General features: G+C 40.5%; 2 protein-coding genes across 5 annotated transcripts in view; both read right to left on the reverse strand.

Moving 5' to 3' along the window:
- The window catches only part of pacs2 (phosphofurin acidic cluster sorting protein 2), a 64,201-nt gene extending 51,303 nt beyond the window's left edge, over nt 1-12,898 (reverse strand). The window contains exon 1 of one of the 3 annotated variants that reach the window (XM_025901240.1): nt 12,517-12,898. In XM_025901240.1, the coding sequence (XP_025757025.1) occupies nt 12,517-12,635 (119 nt within the window). In that variant the 5' untranslated portion in view covers nt 12,636-12,898. The remainder of the gene's footprint in view (nt 1-12,516) is intronic. The other 2 variants (XM_003445413.5, XM_005477475.4) reach the window with 2 other exon arrangements.
- Nucleotides 12,899-16,365: 3,467 nt separating this feature from the next.
- On the reverse strand, nt 16,366-22,137 carry srsf5a (serine and arginine rich splicing factor 5a). Of its 2 annotated transcripts, none has more exons than XM_005477474.4 (8): nt 21,980-22,137; nt 20,728-20,867; nt 20,569-20,639; nt 19,915-20,043; nt 19,283-19,352; nt 17,824-17,897; nt 17,639-17,743; nt 16,366-17,471 (listed from the first exon to the last, which is right to left on the reverse strand). In XM_005477474.4, exons 2-8 carry the CDS (start codon nt 20,851-20,853, stop codon nt 17,162-17,164), a joined length of 885 nt encoding a protein of 294 aa, XP_005477531.1. In that variant the 5' UTR covers nt 20,854-20,867; nt 21,980-22,137; the 3' UTR covers nt 16,366-17,161. The 2 variants fall into 2 exon arrangements, with proteins under 2 accessions (XP_005477531.1, XP_003445504.1); XM_003445456.5 differs by having other exon boundaries at nt 19,283-19,355.
- Nucleotides 22,138-23,747: the final 1,610 nt, after the last annotated feature.

Genomic DNA, 23,747 nt, shown 5'->3' on the forward strand with positions numbered 1-23,747 from the left:
CCATGGAGGGCCCTGAAAGTTAAAACTAACATTTTAAAATGAATTCTAATAACTAACTGTCAACAAACGAAGAATAGCCAAAATATGTGAAGTAAAAAGCCTGTTAAAGGAGTTTGAATAAGAAAAGGTAAAAGCATGAGTTCATTTTCAAAGCTAGGAAACCTCTGGAATCCGTGCTAAGTGCTATTAACTCAAGCTCAGTGCAGCTGCAGTTTTCTGTAAAGCTTATGACAGTTTGTGTTTCATCTAAATGTAGAAAAATTTTAAATGTTAGAGGAAAATGCTAACTGAAGCCCATTGGGATCCACTACTTTTTTATGGATATAAGTAGTCATCAAAATAAACAACCTGTGGTGCAAACTGTGCAGTGGATCACTGGAGAAGGTTAGGATGCATCAAAATCTGCAAATCATTAAAAAAAAATCACCTTAAAATCTGACTTGATATTATTTGACAACAGTTCTCATTCCTGCAGCCAATTATTTAGCACGTTTTAAAACTTTTTTGCAATATAGTCAGTTTTTTCTTCAATTTTCTGATTTTCCAAGACAGGAAAGCTGTGAGTAAGACCTGCAGTAAATGGCCTCGGGGTGGATTTGAACCTTATGGCATATGTGTCACCTGCTGTACCCGGTGAGCTAAACAGTCATCTCCGTTTCATTTTTATAGGTCAACCTCTGCACCACTTTTTGGACAATCGGCTCTACATTTGTGACCTGCTTCAGCTTCACGGAGGCTCAGCTGCCTTTTGTCAGAGCACAATATTTCCTTTATGGGGTCACACATCACACGGTAACCCATTTCAAAGAGCGAGCCTGTCTGAGCTGTAAGAGAAGCTTTTAATGTCCTCTGTCTGCTCAAACAAATATGGATTAAAGAGATGGTGAAGCTCTATTTAACCGTCAGGTCAGAGACTAAACATCCTCTCCTTCTGGACTAAACAAAGCTTTTTTTAAAAATATCACAGCAGACTTGATGAATAATTTGAATCACTGATCTCCGTTGTTAAAATCTCCACAACTTCATTGACCATCCGTACTGCAGCAGATTAACAGGACCGCGCTGTCGAAGCTTGCTCAGCGTCCAGGAGGTCAAAAAGGTTATGTTCACAGGCTTGTCAAGCTACGCTTTACTTCTGACTGGCAGTGATAATGAACGTTCATTTCTACAGTTATCCAGGGACACAGATGAGAGGTTTTAGCCGCTGGTGCCAACCTCAGGATTTTCACCGTGTCCATCTGTCCAGCCATCAGGGAGGAGCTCGGTGGAAACACGAACGAGGTCATACGACTCAACCACCCAGGAGTGAGATGCCAGACGTGGCATAGCAGCTTTCCTAATTACTACAATATGTAAAACCTTCTAAGCTGTCCTCACGGCTGCAAGTTTTCCAGAGAAACCTGACCTACATTTCTCCTGCATGCTCTGAATTCAGAAAAAAAAAGTTCTTTAAGCCTCTGTGAAGGGAGAACCGAAATAGCAACTGCTTCTCACGCCGGGTGCTGCAGGAGCCGCGCTCACAATACAGCCTGCAGGGTCCTCCTGCAAAACCGCAAGAATGAAAGGGCGCGCTCATGAGAGAGCGCACAAAAATGCAGGGAAGGAAGGCACGAGGCAGATATGACATTAATGATCAACAAGCAACGTTAGATTTACCTGCTGCCAAAAGGAAACGCGACACAAACACTGCTGCTAAGGAAATCAGTGATTAATGTATTACGAGGATTTCCCTGGAAGCCACTGTTTGGACACACAAATGAAAAAACACACAGCTACACTGGAAATAAGGTCGCAGTGAGAAACAATAAGTCCATTCAGCACAGAAATTCACTTTTCCGCAGGCTAAAAAAAAACCCAAAACAAAAAACACTCGCAGCGAAGGAACAAATCAAGACGCCGAAGTAAATCAAAGCGAGGCGCTCGATGAATACTAATGCTGCAAAAAAGCCAAAGTGTAAATATAAAACTTCTTCAGACAGCCAGTTGAGGTTACATCACTACCGAGGCAGAAAATTTACTTTCAGCCTGAGACATCAATTCTTGTTGCTAATTTTCTGTACATTTTTGTGACAGTAATGATTAAATCTGCATTTCTGTTGTCTCATTAACCAAACTTTATCACCCTCATTAGAGGAAATAGACTCATCAATATTTTTTCCTCTGGGCTACAAAGACATCTTGATTCAGAGCGGGACGAGCTCAAATCTCATTTACATTTAGCACAAAGTTTTGACACGTCTCTCTCTAGTTTCAGCCTGTTAACCTCTTTTTTTATTCCTGCATTACACATAAAAAAATAATACTGGAACATGGGATAAAGTAAACAGGCCCCAGGATGGCCTGCGTAATCACGGAGCTATTTCAATAATTTGAGCCACATTTGGAAATAAGGTCACCTCCAGCAATCACAGAAAATCCAGTTTTACACAGTGATGTTCTTTAGAAATGGAACTCATCTATTAGCAGAATTGAGATTTAAATGGTATTGCACGGTGGATCCAAATCTAATGGTATCTTTCTGCATTTATAATTTTGACACAACTGGCTGAAATGTAGCCCAAAACTATGAGATAGCATCCACTGTATTTTGCAGATTACTGATGTTGAGTCCAGTTCTTGCGTAATTTAGCATACCTCAGCCTTTCTCCCCGTTTCCCTTCAGAAACTGCTCATATGTTGTAAACAGCTTTCTTTTTAGGCCTGTCACTTCTTCTTTTGCTCTCCACTCGTCCAGTTTCCTCAAATTTTTAAGGACAAACGATGAAGAAAGATGTCAAGTTTTCCTCTATTAACTCTTTGAGAATCATTTTTTTGTGCAAAAATACTTTCTGTGATATGTTTCATAGATTCAGCTTAAGAAATGAGTACAGATTATGTGTTTTGTTTTGACACGCTGCTAGAAACAAAGCGCCAGAAGATACTACTTAAAATTGCTAACTTTGTCTCTTATGTGTAAAAACAACACTGGTTCATCTGTTGAGTCAGATGCATTTTTTAAGCTTGACTCATAGGTCAGTGTTAAGTGGTTCAACAGCAAACAAAAACATTCCTCTGAAAATGGTCAGGTACAATGATTGGACTGAAAATGGGTGAAAAAGCAGCCAGACTCCGAAAGACCTTCAAAAAGCCTGCAGAACTATTGCTCAAGACCACCTTAAAAATAACAAGAAAGTCTGGTTCCTTGCAAGAAAATATAAAGTACTGTAAAAGTTCAAGAAGCTTAAAAAATGTATTTACACCTTCAAGAAATATGAAAAAGTCATTTATGGCTGTTCTCTATATAAAACCGACAAAGTCCACACTTATAGGAGAAAAGCCTCGTATTACTAAAGATCAAGCACACACAACTTCAACCACAAGACACAAGTTCCCAAAGGGGACACTGAACACACAGTGCACTACTTTAACAAACACTACTTCTAATCGCTTCTCACTTCCTTTCACAACATTAACCACATGTTGCAGGGCAATATTTTCCCACCAGCAACAAGCTCCTCCTCCATCCTTTCTAGGTTATCACTGCGGTGGGTGTTGCTGACACCATCATAGGATTTCAGAAATGAATGATGAGGGCGCTCACCTCATTGTCACCTACTCTGAAAGGAAAACTTTTGCTACTTTTAGTTTTTAGTTAATCTGTAGTTAAATATAACCTTTAAACACCCAAACGACCATTCTGTTATTAATACAGTGTTTCACCATTTTCGTACTTTCTTTTGGCCCCTTTTTATCTCGTTACGCGAACGTCAGATACGTTCATTGGTAATACCAGCTATTGCTTAATTATTACCTCTTTTTTACGAAACTATTGCCCCATTTTTACATATAATAACCAAATTAATGTCAAGTGATGCCCTAAACATTTAGAGGAAACACAAAACTTCCACCACAGTTTTATATATGGCAGGGCGTGCTGTCCGATAAGCAAAACATCAGTCTTTCACATGATAAAAATGCCACGTTGAGATACATTTATCAGTCTGTGTGGATATCAGTAGTAGACGTAACATTTCCTGAGCCATTGTTGCTGATATTGTCTTATTAAGTCATTTTTATTATGTGTTGAGTTCAGCTGGACACTGTTTAGTCTTTAGACATCGTATTTAGACTAAAAGACCTGCTAAAGACAACGCTGTGTCCCTGGACTGAACATTTCAAGAACATAGATGGTGGCGAGTATTGGTTTACATCTGTTTCATCGGGGCTCGCATTTTCTTGCCACATGAGCTGCAGAATTGTAGAAGAAATGTAATTTTCCATATCTCAGGAGGCACATGTTCTGTTTTCCAATTAGCATGAAATTCATTTGTGGTGCATATGTTAACGCAGCATCAGTGCTGCGGGTGCATGCAGCATATTATAGCAGTTTTTTTCTCCTGAGCTGTCTTTCATTTTTGAGCTACCCTACCAACCTGGGTTACATTGGTCCATTTACAGTAATTTGATGTTTATGTCTGCGCTTTATCATCTTTCTTCTGCAGGCCTTGACATTTAACTTAAGTCTGCCACAGGCTTGTTCTTCCACCTCAGGTTCACCAGCGAGATTCAATGTAAACAATCCCATATTGTGCAAACAGAACCTATACAGGCTGCCATGCAGCATCTTTTTCATGCTCGTAATCTCATTCTGCAGGAAAGCAAAACAGATATTATCAACGCAGGTTCATAGAAATCTAATATTGTCTGGGGAAATAAAAGAGGAGCACAAAAAGCAGGCAGTCAAGCATGGAGCTGGGCGATGAGGCATGAGTGAAGTCAGCTGTAGGCAAAATTGATCGGCCTGCAGAGTCACAAAGCATCTCAAATGTGTGTGCAGAGGGTGTGTGTGTGTTGCAGTGAGGAGACAACTGCCCTTTCCTGTCCTGCCCTGTCTGTCCTACAGGATGCTCTGCATCAGCAAGATTCAGGGGGGATCTCTTACATAAGACCTTCTAAGTTAACATTCAAAGAGCATGGTAGGAGAATGACTCTACGAAGGTGCCTGTTTAAAGTGTGGAAATCATCAGAGCATTTGGGGCTCTGTGTATGGCAGTGTCAGTCCACTGATGCTCCACATCTTTGCTTTTAAGATCCCTTAGCAGTAGAATCTGCTGCACATCAGTATTGCTGCACTTCTGTCCTCTTTGTTCCCTCAGGGCAGCTTCTCAGGCCTCAAACACAGCTCATCTCTTTAGGCCAGCCAGTCAGCTACCGGCACAAGCTTTCCCAAACCTGCTCCCCAGCTTCCCATAACACTGCAATAAATACAGTTTCTAATTCCTGCCTCCTTTTCTGTGCCTGTGCGCCTGGCATAAACATAATCAACCAACTGCCAAGAAATTTAGCTCATGGTTTGCACAGGCCTGCCTGGCACCCACCCGCAGCTACAGGAAGATTGTGTATTCCCCAAACAGTTTGGCAAACGTCTGCAGGAGGCTGCCTGCTGATGCTAGGTGAAACTGGTTGTAAAGATGATGCTGCGCTGGTGACTGCTTTCGTCACTAATAGACATTTTAAAAGTTGTAAGGTTTAAAATGTTGATTTCTACAGTGAGGTACAGTAAGACTTTTATTTTGAAGGTGAACTTATGTCAAGTGTGTCAATTGTGTTGTTTAACTGCCGTTCTGTGGTTCAGTTAGCAAATATTTGCAAGCAAGTCGACATCTCCTATGCAAACTATGGGCGACAGCAGCAATCTGCAATCAACCAACGCAACCCAGAGCTGATTCGTAGTGTAAAACCCTTTATGTGACTAATTTGTATCCAGTGACATCCAGTGATCTCCATACTTTTCCCTAGCAAGGAGTCTCTGGGGCTGCGTGACTGAGACCTAATCTACAAACACCACTAGGGTGACATTTTGGTTTTTAGTTGTTTTTTTTACTGAAATGTCTCAATGACTGTTCACACTTTTCCCATGAAATTGGTTCATTCATGGTCCCAAGAGGATATATGAATGTATATAAATTTTCTGAACATCTGGCATTTTATATATCACCACAAGAAACTTAAACCCTCTGACTTAACCAATAAAAAATGGCAACATTTGCAGGAAAGAAGGAACAAATACGCTCCCAGATGATGAAACCTACTTTTTTTTAAAATGTTTTGAAGTTGTCATAATAAAAAAACAAAATTCCAGTTGTTACCCTCAGACTAAAAACCATTTGCTAACCTCTGCTATTGATCTTATCACTCTTGCATGCAAAGCTAGTAGGGTAAACACTATACTTGCTGGAGATCCGCACGCAAGCATTGTTATTCTAGGCACGTTATCATTTAGCTAAAAAAACTTCCTAAGCACAGCTTCACAGGGTTTCTGGCATAGTTGTAGCCTCTTAGCCTTGTTAAAACTCACAAACATTGGTACAGAACAGGCACCGAGTGCAGCACAACAAGAACAACAAAGGGAACATAAAACAATGAGAGGCTTTAACTGCCCCTCATTCATCCTACTCTAAATTCCCGCAGTGTGACCATCCCAGGCAGCCAGGGGACAAAAGAGCAAGTGTCTCGCTGCTGCTCAAAGCGACATCTCAGCAGTCTCGCCTCCAACAGGCCCAAATATGACTGCCTACTGGCTCCAGCTGCCATTCGAGGGCCCGTTCAATCCCTGCTCTGTCTCTGAGATCGGCCCCGTCTCTTGTAGCACTTAGCCACACGCCTGTGGGCTGATGTGCAGAAATGCAGCTGATGCCCACTTCAAAAATACCAAAATGAAACAGCTCCTTGCCCTTGGCTCTTAAGAGCAGAGGTAGCATCAGCAGCTGATTGATTTTACATGCATGATAGGGGTCTTAAGAGGCTCTTAGAAGACACAAGCATCTTTAGGAACAAGTGTGCAATTATAGCAAAGCGTTCAGATGCCCTGAGCAATGAATCGGCGTATTTGGTGCTCATTCACGATGAGGTGACAGGACTTACCACCACATTTCACATTCAGAGTTGGGATCACTTAAGGAGGATGCTGAGAATATAAGAGGAGCCTTCATTGTACCCATCATGTTCTTTGTATTCTTTCTTAGCATTATTAGTAAGCACAGATCAGAGCCTCATAAACACTTAGTGCTACCTTATAAAAACTGCAGCCACTTTTAGATCTCACATCTGGATTTTCACAACCCACCAACCTCTACGTTATGTGTTTAAGGCCCCCTCCCTCTCCTGAGGTAGGTGATTATGAAGTATCTCAGCGTGGAGAGGCACGTGTCCTGAAGTGACTCTGGGAAACGTGAGATCAGTGCCGAGGCAGCACTTCTATAAGCCTCCCAGGCTAATAGCCTTTGGGCTTCAGAGACCTCCGAGCCACTGCGAGCAGTATTTGCGGAAGGATGAGGAAGGTACAGGATAAAATGATTAAAATCAGGGGAAGAGCACATATGCTAGTTCAAATTAAAAATGCTGCTTGGTCCCATGTTACACACAGTAGCTTGGCTGATTTTTAGAAATGTAATGAACCCATGCGAGGTAAAGGGATGCCAGGAACTGATTAGCACTGTATACAAGTTTACTAATTTAAAGTCTCATTCTGGCAACAGAACAGTATAATGAGTACAGCTCCATGGAACCGTGTTACTGACTCTATTCACACCAAACCTGATTTCCCCATAAAAAAAAATTAAACTCTGGCTCCTGAGGACTAAAAAGGAGATGTGTTTAAAATAAAAAATAAAAAATCCCTTTTCATGCTAAGTACTCTTCCCTTCAGACTACCTCTGTCTCATATAGAGAATCCACTAACTTTCATGGTCACTGCTGACAAGAACTATACTGTTTTTCTTATCACAATGCATAGGCTGAAGGCTTGCTTGTACAACTGCAAAAATTACGATGACAGATGGCAGTTGATAAAACTTAACATACATTCAGTTTTTACTGAGAGCTCACATTTTTGAGAAGGGAAGCAAATATGATAACAATTAAATTTCAGTTGTTTACCATAGACTGTATGCAAAAGATGTACACAGCTACCATCATCCACTAGTTTGCATTTCAGTTTTGGAGCCTTGCTATTAGCATTTTACCTATTGACAAAAATATATCTCGAACCGGCAGATACTAGGGTAAAGACCCTACAGCATTAGAGAAAAAAAAAACCCTCTAAATTTGATGATTCTCTAATAAGAGCTCTTTGAAAAGGTGGGAAGGAAAAACTCCCTTCTAAACAGGAAGAGACCTCTGGGAGGGCTCGGGGAGGGGCAGCCACCTGGTTGGGAGTGGAAAATAGAAGATACAATTTACTATAGCTGCAGCATTCTGGATCAACTAAAAGCTTGTGAGGGAATTTTTAGAACAACCTGATAATAATGGATTAAAGCAGAGCATTTAAGCAATTAATACATTAGCTAGAATCAAATAAAAGCAGGCAATCTTAAATAGTTGTTTAATGTGCATGGTGAAGGATATATCCTGATTAGAAATGACTGAAAGTTTCCTCACAGTGCTGCTGGAAGCCAAGGCCTATCTATAGAAAGTATCTGGTTAGACATAATGTTGCTAAGATTTTCAGTTGCGTCTATAGTAGGAAATTGGCAGTCATCAGAGGCTTTATAGCTTTAACTGAACTAATGTATTTTTGTCTTTCAGCTTCATAGATAAATATAATTGGGTATCATATGCATAGCAGTGAATGATGAACTCTCGACCCTGACCGATTTGTCAAACATAAGGTGCCCATGCCCTAAAGCATACAATTTACAAAATGAACATTAACATAATTCATGATCTGAAGCTACCGCTGAAGATGATTACATTTAATGCGAATGTGTTTACTGGCCTTTTCCCAATCAGACTTCTTTTTGTAAGTGAAAAAAAAAAAAGACCTCCTGCTGACCATTAGGGGAAAGAAATGCAGGTTTAAAGGTCTTCTGCATTCGCTTTCCAGGTCCATCTTTTATATACAGTCTATGTGTTGGAATAATAGAAATAACCAAGTTCATTTTCACACTATTTATCCAAAGCTAAATTTTTAATTATCTAGTACGCTCCATGAATTATACTACATGAAAAGACTCAACAGCGAGCTTTATAGTAATCTCTTAATGTTTAAAAAAAAAAAACTGAAAGAAAAGCCTCTCCATTGTTTCAGGAAAAAACAACTAAATACTAAAAGAAGTAGATAGTAGTGCAGGCAGTGAGGCGTTCAGTTTATTTAGTTCCCGTGTGAGACTGATAGAGGAAGACAGTTGATTTGACACCTGGTTAACAAGCTGAGTTCCTCCTGTCTAAACTCTGACAGACAGCAGTCAATAGAGAGCTACAGCCTTTAAAGGTCTTGAACTCACTTCACACGAGCAGGCGAGTCGCTGCAGTGTCTGAGCCCACGAACACATTAAGCGAAGTAAATCCACGCTGTAAAGCAGCTTCATACGACAGCCCACGCTGCTCTTGTTGCTGACAGACGTGCAGGGTCAGAGCAGATTGAACCCGGGACTTTTTAGTTACAGGAACCTTTTTATCCACTTGTCCACTCAGCTGAATAACATCTCGACTATGCTATTCCTGGAAATGAATTATTTCAGCTAAAAGCCATGCAATGTAATGCCCACTGAAGGTATTAACTTAAGAGGATAGATCGAGGCTGAGGACAGAGAGTTTAAAAAAAGTAAATAAACACGCAAATATACTCCTCCATATTTTGTATCAGTTGCAGCTTTTTCCCTCTTCTCTGCAGGCTGACAGATGCTGACCGAAGTCTGACAGCAGGATTTTGTCTGTATTGCGTCCAAGCGCTGAATAGTTACCGTATTTCAATCTGATAAACGACCATTTAAACAAAGATTTATTTTCTGACCTCCTCTAATGAGGTTTTGGCTCCGATTTTATGGGGGAAAAATGCAACTTTATTTGATTACATGCCTGTAAGCATAGATTTATTTACAGTTATACTCGTGCTGAAATGCCTCATATCTGTTTTTAATTCAAAAACACATCTAATCACATTACATGCTTCTGCTAATAGTTACAACATTAACTATCCGAACATATCAGGTTTAAAGGATAGTTTGTAGAACTGCTGACCAAGGTTTTATACCAAGGCTGTGGCTTAATTCAATGCCACTTCATAATCACACTGACTATTTTGTGCGATAACCCAGTGTTTGAGCTCAAGGTCTGACACTCAGAATGATTATTCTCAAACTGAATATTTGCATGTTAGGCTTTCAAACATAAAGTAAACCCTCTTTCAATTATAAGGTTTTATGCATAACGCCACAATGAACAATCATCTGCTCCTTAGCAGGTCTTAAAATTAGGTAAACACAAGCCGAGATGAATGACAACACATGACATATTACACTGTGTCTATTGAAACAGCGTCTGAAAAACTAACAAAACAAAGTACACCCCATGATTCAGTAGCTTCTTGACTCACTTTTGGCAGCAGCAACTTCAAGTAATCAGTTTCCTGTATGACTTTATCAATCTGTCTAATCACTGTGGGGGATTTTTGCCCACTCTTTTTATGTCATTTCAGTTCATTGAGGTTTGTGGGCATTTGTTTATGAACAGCTTTTGTAACGGCCCATCAAAGCAATTCAGTCATTCTGTTGCAGATTTGCTGCTGTGCTTGGGATCGTTGTCCTGTTGCATGAAGTTTTGCCCAAGCTTTAGCTGTTGGACAGATGGACTCACATTTGACTCCAGTATACATCCGAGTTCATGGTTGATTCAATGACTGTAAGGTCCCAAGATCCTCTGGGAGCAAAACAAGCCCAAATCATCAACCCTCCACCGCCGTGCTTGGTGTGATGTGCTTCTGCTGATATTTCCCTTCTCTTTTCACTATAACCAGTCATAACCACTTTGGGCTAATGTGTCTTTTGGACACTGCTGCCAAAGTCTTGTGGTTTGTTCTTTTTAGAAATGCTTTCTCCTGGAAATTTGTACCGTTAATAACTTTAACATTTAACATAGTAGCTAAGGCTTCTATTTTGTCGGGGTGAATTTGCTGGGATGCCCGTCCAAACGTCTTGTTTTCCACTTGTGAATAATCTTTCTCATTGTAGAATGATGGACTTCAAATCGTTTGGAAATGACCTTTTAAACATTACCCAGATTGATGGACAGGAACGACTGGTTCAGTGGTGATGTATTTCCTCCTTTAAACCACACCTGAATGCTCCAGACCACCAAAACTTCAGCTTTTATAAAGGAGCTCACGTTTACTGATGATCAGTCACTCAAGTGCATGAGTCAAGCTGATAAATAAAAGCGTGATAGGTCATGCGTTTTTGTTCACCTGATGTTGTATTGACCAAATATTAAGACCTGTTATGGGCCAGATTATTTTTGTCGTGTCCTGATATGTTAGACATTAAAACTGTACTTTCTTTTAACCATGACTGTATAAGAAAAAGCCTAACAGACAAATATATTCAGAGGAGGAGGAAATCTCATATATTCCTGTATTTACTATAGCCTTAATTATATACCCATGTTCATTTTAGTAATGAATGAGCAGTTTACGCTACTGTAATTAACTCCAGCATCAGAAAAGTGAAAATTTGCTGTTTTTTTCTCCCTTTTAAATCACCGTATAATTAGACATTGTTGGGTTTTAGGAGCGCAGTCCAGTAAAACCACAGTGACACTCCAGCTGAGAACAACTACACAAACACTGCTCTGTTCTGTTTGCAACCTGAGGGCAAGGTATAAGTTTGAAGGAACCAAACACACCTACACAGAGCGTTTTTTGTTTTAAGCATTGAAAAACAAATAGCGTGACAAAGGAAAATTAAAACTGCTTGATGCTTTTTCAGCAGCTGCACACAAATTTAAAGAGAGGTTGAAGAAATGACATTTTGAAGTTGGTTGCTTGGGGGTTTTTTTTTTTTACAGTATGTTTACATAGTGGGAGATATGAGGCAGTAAACTAAAAACAATGCCAAAGCCTCCAGAGACTCTGAGATATTATTGTCTGTGAAGGTATTAAACTATATTTTCTGGCAGAAGACAATCAATAGTGAAAATTGTTGTGAACTGCTCTCCTATCATGGGTGAAATGTTACCAGTGCTGAGATGAGGAACACTAGAAATCATAGACATGCACCCAAATCGGGGCAACCTTGGAATGCACACCGCATTTAAGTCTCCTAGAGGGTGGAGGGAGGAGGATGGAGGATGGGAGGGGGGGCGTCACAAGAACCCATTGAACCCACTGGGTCTCCATGATGCATGAAGTCTGGCACAATGACCTGGCACGGGGCTGGTTACCTTTCATTCTTCTGCAGAACACACACCTTCACGGTGGGATGTAACCCTGCAGTGAACGTTTTTGTTTTTGTAGCCTACCAACTACAAGGCACAGCTTACCCTCCCTTTGCAATATTTACATTCAAACAGTGCTGCAGATGGATGGAGGATCCCGGTGCAGGGCCTGCCTGCATGGGCATCCACTTGGCATGATGATACAGCTAGCTGGTGCAAGCGTAACGTTAGCCAACTGACAACTGACAGCCTGCGCGTCTGGCACGGTAAAAGCGTCGCATTTAAAGTTTAAAAGGACACCGAGATACGGCGCCAGCCGCGTTTTACCTCGGGATGCAGTTCGGGGACGATCCGTCTATCTCCCACGTTGCAAACAGGTTCATGGGGACCGGTCTGTTGAGAGCCCCGCTCCCGGGGAAACTCAGCCGGCCGCTTCTTTCCGCCATGGTCCGAGCTGCCGGTGGGACTATCCGACACCTAGCTGGGGGGGTTGGAAACAGCAAACCGGTGCGGGTCCTCTGTATACGCGTGTGTTTCCGTGAAAAGAGCCGTTACGCACTCACGTTAATGCAGTGCAGACGGCGGAGGACGAGCTCATTTCTCCGGTGTGGTCCTCTGTGCCAGGGAGGGACTGCAGCGGAGCCACCGCTGAGCTTGTTGTGCCTACCACGCTGCTCTGAGGGTATGGAGGGCGATTCGTGCCGCCCTGTTGCGGGAGGGAGGGGAGCCTTTTACCCACTCACACACTTACTCACAGCATTCATTGCATTGTTTTTTTTGTTTTTGCACAAGATTTTAAAATGTCTTGTAAAGGAAAAGCATATATGATATGACACATATGATGCCAGCTATATGATAAAACTGTGGTAAGACAGCATGCACCTGTATAACTGCATGTTAATGTAAATATCTAATCAACCAATCAGATGGCAGCAACTCAGTGCTTTTACCAGGGGGCCCTAGTTGCTGATGTGGGGTGGAGTGAGTGGGACAGACTACCTTAGGACAGACAGTGGGAGGAGTCCTCCAAAGCCTGTTTTTGTTTGCAGTTTTGCATTTCCATATTTAGAGATAGAGATTTGAAATCCACCAGCCTGCTGGGCCTTTTTTTGTGGAGTTGGCAGGTTCTCAGGCAGGTACTCCAGCTTTTTACAAGAGTCCAAAGACATGTATGTTAGGTTAACTAGATAAGTGGAAAAGGATGGATGGAAACACATGGTAAAATGGTTTAGCCCACCCCACATTTAGACTCATCTTTGCAGTACAGTAAATTTATTTTATCAAGCTGAGTCCTGCTAATATGCACCATGAGTCGTGTCTTTCTCCAAAAAAGAAAAAATTAGTGTATCCAAAAACAAAAGGAAATGAAATCTATCACCAGCTGTTAAACCCAATACACCAACTTCAGATAGAACACTATAACTACCACAACCTTACACCATGAAACCCTCCAACTGATGTGAAACCATGAAAGCTCACATGGTGGAGTAGTGGCAGTTATTCCAGGTAATCATTTGTACTGATTACAGTTCAGATGAAAGCTTAGCAACACTGACATCAAATAGCGTTAAGTTGTATTGTATGTTGGATCAATGTCGCTGTGAGATAAACAAGGCATTTTAAGGAAGTTGGTGTGTTTCAGACTGATGAAACAGCATTTTGTAATACCACAGTGACACTGCTTATTTAAAAAGGAAAGTGTGTAGGATGTTACTTATACAGCAAGAGATGTGTGTTATTTAGCTTTTTTTCAGTTCTAATGACACATTTGAATGGTAGGGGCAGAATTATACATAAACAAGATGAATACCTAATAAAGTAAGTGTTTATTACCATATAACAAAGACCATTTCCTTGAAGGCAAAACGAGTCTCAGAGTATCATACTTCCTCCACTTAGAGGCTAAAGGAGCTTTATTACTGCATAGATGCTGCAGTGGTAAGAAAGCATACAGCTTTTAGTAGCTCACTAAGATTAAGTCATTATATGCAAAACTTTTGTTTTGTTTTTTGATTTTAAAATATGGCACTAATTTCCTTCTATAAGTTTGGCACTTAAATTTGACTGCCTTTGCATTCATTGCACTTCAGCAGGGTATTAATCATCCCTCATATATTTCTGTCCCGAACAAAACGTCACCGTAGGACTTCCTTCCCTGCAGTGGCAGGTAGAGTGATACCTGAGTGATACAACAATAACAACAACAAAGCTTTGCTGTGAGAGCTGCTGGAGGTGGAGCTACATTGAACTACAGATAGATAATCCCAGTCCAGTGGTTAAGAGTCTAGGTTCACCTGAAAAATGGGATGCAATTGTGAGTTATATTTAGAAAAGGTCTTTAGTGCAACTGCTGATAATTTCTACAACTTTATTAAAATGATTAATGATTAACATGCTTTATATATATGCAAAAACTCCGTCTTAAATTCCTTAAACGGCTCGAGTGGCTTGATTACATCTTTCATTCTTACAAATCACAGCAGTTTACCTGCGTAAATTATTTCCATTCATTCATCTGGAAAATCATTTCCTGATTATTGTCATCCCTAATGGTGGATCACTCATGTACAGCCATGCAGGGACTTTGTAATGCGAGTAGATACTGCCACCATGTGGTGACGGTGATGAGTGTGATTAAAGCCAACGCAATTAAAACTGCCGGTATTTAACCAAGACCGCAACAAACATGTTTTACTCTTTAACGGTGAGTAACGTAAAGAGAAACCACTCATCTTTAAAGCACGTGGCCACTTTAAGGATTAGCGTGAGCTCCTGGATAAGCTGTTACTATATTAATCCTCAGATAGCTTGTCTATAATCATATCTGCTCAGTAATCGCCCCTCTGTCCCCTTGAACAAACGAAAGAATGGAAAACTTTAATTAATTTCTACTGTTCAAAATCAAGTTTTTCTCAGTATAAACCAAAGACTGTACAAAAAAAGTGGATGTAGTCGCCACTTTAGCCAGAAGTGATCATATGTGGATGAAAGGGTGGAGCAATAAGTTATAAGCTGAGATATACATAGCAGACAGGTCCAGTTAGCACACACCAGGTACAGATGTCTTTGTTGGGACACCTGTTAGTCAAACGTGTGCTCAGTATTCAGATGTGTTCCAAATACATTTGGCCCCATGATGTTGCTGTGAAGAGGGTACCTATTTATAGTTAGCTTTTATAATCCTGTAAAGTTGGGCCCTTTAACGTGGAAGTCTATGGGGAGTGACTCGCTTACCCAACTCTTGTTTTTTAAGAGTTGGGTGCACAAGTTTGAATTTATTTAGGATTTGGCATTGCACAAAGCGGGTGGAATAATGAAGACAGAAACTTCACCTCAAATCAAAAGCTAGATGGTTGAAACTTCAACACAGTCTGTTCCAAAAAAAACAATGATCCCAAAGATACATCAAAACTGGTTTTGTAAATGAATAGAGCAGGCTAACACTCTGGCCTTCCCAAATCCTGACCTCAACAGGTCCGTGGCAGGAAAATGCAATCAATTTAACGTAACTTTAACAATTCTACCAAGAGGAGTGGTCAAATATCGAGCCAGAATTGCCCAGAAGCTTGTTTGTGGCTACCAAAAGCATCTAGTTGAGGTGTAACTTGCTAAGGGCGATTTAACCAAATATCAGAGGTAATGTGTTTATATAACTGAGCCAAAAATAAATTCAAACTTGTGTACCGAATTTTTGTTTTTAAAGTCATTAAAGATATAGTCTGTATCCACCCCGAAAAAAGAACCGTTCAAAGAAATCATGGAAAGCAGCAAATTTTCACATTCATGCCTATGTGTATGTAAACTTTGAACGCAACTGTAACTGTAGTTTTATTACACCTGAGAGCCAATGATTTTCACCCCGTGTGCCTCTTCATTGTACAATATACACAGAATATCTAAACAAAAAACCTTGAAGTGTATCAGAGTACTTGAAATAAAGTCAAAATCTTAATACAACCCATAAATGTGTGCACTTTGCTATACCAGCTTCATTATATCAAGGTTTGAGCCACACGTGATCAAACAGGATCTTGTGGCAGTTATGAGCTTGGCTTAATCTTCACTCTCAAGGTTATCCACTATTGTATGTGCACAAGAAAGCTGCAGCGCCTGAACTGCAAATCCTCAATTTTTAATTAATGTTACTCAATACTGACTGAGAAACAACAAACAGAATTAACAGTTGTGAAGCTTTATTGAGTTCAATCGCAGAAATTGTAATGCGCATGTGAATCTCTTGAACCACATTCACAAAGTATTTTAAAAAACTGACATAAAAAAAAGAAAAGAAATGCAGTGGGCATTTTATTAGTATCAAATTATAAACTTATTTAGAGACAAACGTGTTCAGGCCCTCAACACCCAATAAGGTGGAGATTAAGAAAACTCAGCAGGTGGAATAAGGCCATGATTTAAGAAAAAAAAAATCCAAATTCATTACACAAAACTGAAAAATGCAGACAAATAACTAGCTGAAGTCTTTGCAGATTCACATATCAGGGCAGTGAACGAAACATGTACAAATACCTCATCAGAAGCGTAATCACAGCAACAAACGGGAGCTCGCATTACTCGCAAACATACTCATCAACATTTTTGGAGAATCAATGATGTGACCAAGAGCCACAGAGTGCTGGATGGAATCAAAACATGACAGACAGCTGAGACTGTAACGGGCATCATCACCAACTGAGTATTTCGTATATATGAAAAGGCTGTACAAAGAAGGGATACATAAATCTCACAATAACGAAACTTCCTTCTACAGAGACACATCCAAAATTAAGATTTACAAATAATAAACACAAAAGTGTCATTAATGACAGTCTTTATTTCAAAATAAGCCATATAAAAAGGCAATGCATCCCCTTCACTAAAACAAAGAAGGAAAAAAAAAAAAAAAAAAGGAAAAAGACTTAGACCCACACCGAGCAACTATAAGTCTATGTTACAACATACAGGTGTACCCATCTCAGTGTTTGCTGTCTGCTGAGGCGGAGCGGGAACGAGAGCGGGACTGGGAGCGAGAGCGAGAGCGGGAACGGGAGCGGGGAGACTGTTTGTCCTGAGCCGGTGCAGGTGAACGCGAGCGAGATCTGGAGCGGGACTTGGAGCGAGACTTTGAGCGGGACGGGGATCTGGCTGAGGCCTTGCCCCCTCCTGACGTCTTCTTCTCGGGAGTCCGGCTGGCGGATCTGGAGCGGCTCCTGGAGCGGTTGCGGCTCCTGGAGCGACTCTTAGAGCGGGAGTAGCTGCGGGAGCGAGAGCGGCTCTTGCTGTGACTGCAGGGGGAGAGAGAGAGAGAGAGAGAGCGCGCAATTACGACACAATGTTTCTGCTTTTCAAAATAAAATATTAAACCTCTTTTAGCAGTTTGTCAAACTAACTTGAGAACTTGCAAATTCCTGCACAATTTATGGATACAACCTAAAATAAATAAATAACTTACTTTCTGCTGTCCTCAAACATCTTCAGCTTGCGCCCATTCAGTTCTGTTCCATCAAGCTTGGATATGGCATTCTTCATGTCACTGCGGGATGCAAACTCAACCACCCTGCATCAAAAGAGAAATTAGTGGACAAACAGTTCACACTGTAAATACAGAAAGACTCAACCCAAAAAACAGCAACTCACCCTTCGTTTTTGGTGGGTCTGTGAGCATCCACAAAGGTAACTTCACCTGCTTTCCTCATCAGGTCCTTCAGGTCCTATTTTTAAAAGCATAAAGGCGGATTAGCAACAGGGAATGAAACCCGAGGTGTCAGTGAGCGCCTTCTCAGACCTGGAGGGAGAGAAATGAACAGGCAGCAAGAAACCACTGAAACTTGGGTCATCTAGTCCTGACTTTTGTCACTTAGTGATAAGCTTCCATTTCAGTGGAGGCCACGTAAACAAAAGAGCCACACAAATTGCATTTTGAGAGTGGACAAGTGTTGCTTTTTCATTTATTTATTGTTTTAAATTCCTTTTGTACCCTTATATTTTTAAGCACATCAAACAAAACCCAAATTGAATTATATTATAAGACGCCTGAAGGGTAACATAGAACAGTGTTTGGTTTTTTTGGGTGAACGGATGAATTTTTGTATGCCAACTATTTATACGATTTAGATAATGCTATGTACTTATAGGCAATACTATGGATAAGTGGAAAAAACCCTAATGTGGATTTCCTTTTTGTTGATGTATTAGTTCTAAAGAGATTTGGCTCAACAGAGATACACTGTTTACGTGAGTCCCCTGTAGGACTGTAACTCTACACCCCGTTACCACCCGACCCTAAACAAACCCAATCACATGAGTTTTATGCTACTTACCGCTCCATACCCAGGAAGATATTAGCATAGAGCCACTTGTCCAAATAGCAAATGGGAACCAATGCAGTGTTAAGCCCTTGAGAAACGCCCTCGGCCTTGACTCAGCATCCGGCCTCCACAAGTAAGGAACCACCAGAGACCAAGAAGGAGGAGGGGTGTGCGCCCGACCCAACACCCCCCACAGCTCCATCAGCAACAGAAAAAGACCCAAATGGGAGAGTGTAGGGACCGTGGATTTGAGGGGGGTTACATCAGTCGGGAGTGCCAGCCCACAGAACCTCCAGACTGTGGCTACGGACCTCCTAAGGCTACCGTATCCTGCGCTAGACCACTCTCACCCGTTACTGGGCCCAGCCAAGACTTTACATCAGCGGCAACTGCGTGTAAGGAAAGGCACCAAATGGACACTATTCAGAAAAACAACCAGCAGAGGGCGCTACACACTTGTGACACCCAGTGGAGGGTGTGCATTTACCTCTGATACAAAGGAAACCATATCAGAGCAGCTGTTTAAAAAAATAAAAACAGTTAAATGTTTTTGTTAGAATGCCTGGCATCAGTAATAACATGTGCTTTTGTGTGGAGAAAAAAAAAAGTGTTTAAAAAGAAAAAGTATTTATAAATACTAGGGGGCTTCCTATAGTAAATAGAAAATTGCCTGGTATGTGTTGTTTTCTGTACCTTGTTTAAAGAAACTGACCCGGCCAATAAAATTAATTTTGCTCCTCTACAAAACTAGGTCATTTTTAAAAAGCTTGTGTCCTGTTGTCTCTTACCTGCCAGCTCGTCCGCGAAGACAGGTTCTCCACTACAAGTCTGTGGTCAGTCCGCACAGGAGGGCCATATCTGCTGAGGCAACAAACACCAATACACCTTTAATAACATTTTGTGTAAGGAGCCCAGATCCGGTGAATGCATCCAAATCTGGATCTGCGTTTGTGCCTGAAAACACAGCTGGTGTCTCATCACATTCACCGTCTACCTTAAGAGTTCTGTAAATATTTGAGTTTGCTTCAGAGGTGAAACTCAACACTGGCCAATCCTATTTTAGTGTAGTCCATTAGAGACCCTCAACCCTACTTTTCTGCCACGTGTATGCAGATTTGTATATGTGTGTGTATCTTTCCAGCTTGTATAATATTGGTTGAGCTGTCACAGGTCACTGGTATTTGACTTTGGACCAGATAAACTACTGTCACACCCACGGTTTCCACATAACAGGATCTGTTTTCACGTGTCTGAGAGGTTTACAACCTAATATCAATATTTAATCTGCATCTGTCCATTTATTATAATTTTATTTATTTAACATCATTATTTCTTTTTACATTAATTGTATCTTTAAGTGCTTTTTATTTATTTATTTTTTTAAATTGTTTTAAAGGAAGCTACTGAAAGTGTGCTCTACCTGGATCCACTGCTGCGAGATTGCCGATAGCCGCCGCCGCCACCACCACCGCCGCCGCCGCCTCCGAAACGTCCCATTCCAGGGCCGCCACCTCTTCCTCTTCTGGAGCGAGCATGCTCAATAGTGACCCTGATGGGCGAAAAAAGAAGTTCAATCAGTGTTATCAGATTATAAACAAAATAATTATTTCTGACTACATGTGTGTGCTGCATGTGACTCAGGCATGCGACGGACTCCACCACAGGGAGCCTGACGTCATTATTTTGCGACGAGCAAGACTGAGAAAAAGAAATTATCAGCTCAGAGAAATGATTCTTAATAACTTGGAACTAGTTCTCCTTTCCAGCCACTGTCTGAATGTTTACTTCTTGTTTTGAAGGGCCTCATGAGTTGTGTCAAACACTCACAAATGAGCCTTTAAAAGGTCTGTGGCAGTCTAACAGTAAGGAAAGAGGAACTGCGATAAAACAAGACCAGCCAAGGAAATTTACTTATAAAAAGAAGCTGCTCGGTCCTGGAGTATAAACAGCTTTTAAGGTTCTCAAAAAATAAACTTATTAGAGCTGTGATAAAGTATAAGTACACCTTGCTGGAATGAGAGTCAAATGTAAACATCCCCACCCCCCAAATCAGACTTAAAGACAACATCATTACCGTTCACTACACAGTTCTTTGCCGTTTAGCTCATACACAGCATCATCTGCATCTCTGTGGTCATCAAATTCCTGAAAGGAAGAGGAAAATGTGATTATGTAAAACCAAAAACAACACTTTTGAAACTCTCACCTTACATAAAAAAGTACTCAAACTCACCACAAAGCCAAACCCATTCTTCAAGTTGATCTCACGGATGCGACCATAGCCCTTGAAAAACTTCTCCACATCTCTCTCTCTGGCGTGAGGACTCAAACGTCCAATGAAGACACGGCAGCCACTCATGATGATTTTATCAGCTGAGATGAAAGATAAATTAGTTAACACAGTCTAGCTCAGCGCTTTTACTGCACAAAGTGTTTACTCGTTGCTTTTTATTTATGTACTAGTCATGTGCTGCCTTTTATGGCCAAGATAAGCAGGCCACACCCCTTGAAACAAAGGTCACATCCGCTGCCAAAATATAAGTTAATCAACCATTTTCTAAATTGAATATTAACCACAAAAAGAAAAAAAGCAGATACTTTAAACTACATGTATTTTATGAACCTTTAGCAAAATGAGTTATGTTCATGGGTTTTTGCATGACAAATGTAAAGATAGACTTGCAATACACACAATCTAGGGTGAAAAACAGGCCCCTGGCAAACTGAACAAAGCTCAACAGGATCGGAACACGCACCATGATCCCACTCTGGTCGATCCGGTTTAAACGAGTTTAGTTCAGCTTGTAAGCAAAAAAAAACAGGGCTTAGGGTACTCCCACGGTTCGCAGGCTATTTGCATCATCGAGCTCAAAATGGAAGACTTTTTTCTGGTGTTGACTGAAATCGTACAATTTTCACGGCGAAATCGTTATTTAAAAAGCGTTTATCAATAATATTTACAGGTATTTCCACAAATTTTCTTCTTAAGCGATACGAAATGTGCAGACAGCACAATAACGGCGCATAAGGCCCCTTTAAAACAGCTCAATGAATCTCTGATCTGCATCAAAGAAGGAAAAAAATGAGTCCGATTGCATTGCACCTAATCTGTAATGATTAAATAGTCGATTCTCTCCGATTATGAGAAACCAGAAAAATTATTTGGGGCCTTGCCAATCGGCCTCACATAAACCATCGGCGTCGATTATTAGTGCAATCCTACCTTAAATTAGAGGATCGCTGGTAAGGGGATATGAAAGACTGCGGATCTGGCAAATAACGTGCTATATTAGCTGGGTAACATTAAGCACAAGTAGGCCTCACTACAATTTCGCTCTTGACGCTCGCCTCGAGGTCATCCCCAGCTAGCCGAAGCTAGCCTGTGACCTAATTTCGATTTCAGCGCGAAGAACGCGCCAATTTAACCTTTGAAGAAAATCGCAAAATCCTCGAAATAACACAAATACGCTTTAATAACCGCTTACCTGTTTCTTCGTTGCTAACAGAGCTGCTTGGGCGTTGTTATTTTCGCTGCTGGCTCTCTCCTGCTCAAAGTAGGTCACCGACTGTGCTGAATCAAAATGGCGAGTGAGCATAAAGAGAGCAGAGACCGCAAAATGCGTTGCTGCCCTCACAGTGTCACGTGATTGCAGCAGGTAACGCTTAACTCGGTTTACACTGTTAGAGCCATAGGCTTTATCCCCAGTAATATTTACAGCTAAAATAATAAACCATCCACATAAAATAACCAAAAATGCGTGCAAACGACAAACGAGTACATGCATTAAGGTTAGCGTCTTTCAATACTTAAAAGGAGGATAAGACACAGATTTGGCAACTCAGATCAACCTATTCTTGGGTACGCAACGTTCTGCATGCCTTAACCTTAAGTAATTTTCGTATAGTTACAGTGATTTTACTCCTTTGGTATAGTTTATGATAATATTTCCTTGAGGATTATTAAAATTAGTACATAATATATCAGGAAAATTTTTCACATCTTGTATCGCAAGCCCTACGGGCCTCATTTACTAACCGTGCTGAAGCACAAACCTAAGCGTAAACCGTGTGTGCGAATTTGCCACTCACAAAAATCTTACTCTGTTTATCAATATCGAATTTTTTTGTACTTTACAAACCAATTTATTAGTACCTCTGACCATGGCATGAACAAATGAAGGCCTGGCTGTGTTAGGAAATTAAAATGCAAGTCTTTAAAATAATTACTATTACTACTACTACTAATAATAATAATGTTGAACACATTTTTCGAAAATACCACAAGCCAATGCACATAATAGCAGTTAAAATAAAATAATAAGAATAAAAAAATAGAATTGCATTTAAAAATACAAAATACTGCATGTAAAGGTGTAGACTTTAACCTTTTAATTTAAATCTTTTTCTTGTATTCCTTATTTCATCATATCAAATCTTAAACTAGCTTATCTTTCATTGAAAAGGACTATTTATTGCAATCCAAACTTTTTTTTTTTTTTTAACTTCATCTGGCTTCCTGTTTGTTACCTCCACCAAGGAGGCGATGCTGTCGGTACTATTTGCATGAGTGCCTGTCATTCTGTCTGTAAACAACATAGCTTGAAAAGTTTTGAATTAATTCTGATAAAACTTTGTAGGGGTGTAGAGTGAGGTCATGTTAACGATCCATTAAAACCTGTCTTACATCCACTGAGGTCTTCAAGGTGAACTTAATGATTTATTGGTCAACAGCTGACAAAAAGTCTTGTAACCTGTTTTGTGTGTATTGTCGACATATAAAAAATACCTTAAAAGACTTGAAATATTATGTCACATTTGACCTCTGACCTCTCCTTCAAGGTCAAATACAGTCAGATTTACATAAAATTACTTTTATCTTTAACACTATGCTTAGAATCCAACAGCCTTTCTTTGTATTGGCAACATTTAGGAAACAATACTGGTAAACTGGGATTCTAAGTATGACATGGATAGTCCCAATTGACCTCTGATCTCTCTTTTACATTTCACATATGCCTTTCTTTCAAGTTGACCAAAAAATGTGTTATTCTTACTGCACTGCAAACATTTTTAAATTATTTTTTCTTTAACTATTAACACTCCAGTGGAAACATTTTGGAAAGCTGTGCTTTTTTTCTAACTTTCTGTTTGTTTGTTTCAGTTTCTTCAGTCGGACCTTCTTTCCTGTCTTTTCTTACAGGTGCAGGCTTCTTTCTTGCAACATTGTCGCCAATTTCTCTGCTTCAACAAACT

The sequence above is a fragment of the Oreochromis niloticus genome, linkage group LG19 (genome assembly GCF_001858045.2).
Source record: "Oreochromis niloticus isolate F11D_XX linkage group LG19, O_niloticus_UMD_NMBU, whole genome shotgun sequence".
In the NCBI taxonomy this organism is placed as follows: Eukaryota; Metazoa; Chordata; class Actinopteri; order Cichliformes; family Cichlidae; genus Oreochromis; species Oreochromis niloticus.

Coding starts and splice junctions, on each gene's coding strand:
- srsf5a (XM_003445456.5), bottom strand. CDS start 20,853: ATGAGTGGCTGCCGTGTCTTCATTGGACGTTTGAGTCCTCACGCCAGA. Junction 20,044..20,568: donor AAAGAACTGTGTAGTGAACG/GTAATGATGTTG, acceptor TTCGCCCATCAG/GGTCACTATTGAGCATGCTC. Junction 17,472..17,638: donor ATGTTTGAGGACAGCAGAAA/GTAAGTTATTTA, acceptor CTCCCCCTGCAG/TCACAGCAAGAGCCGCTCTC.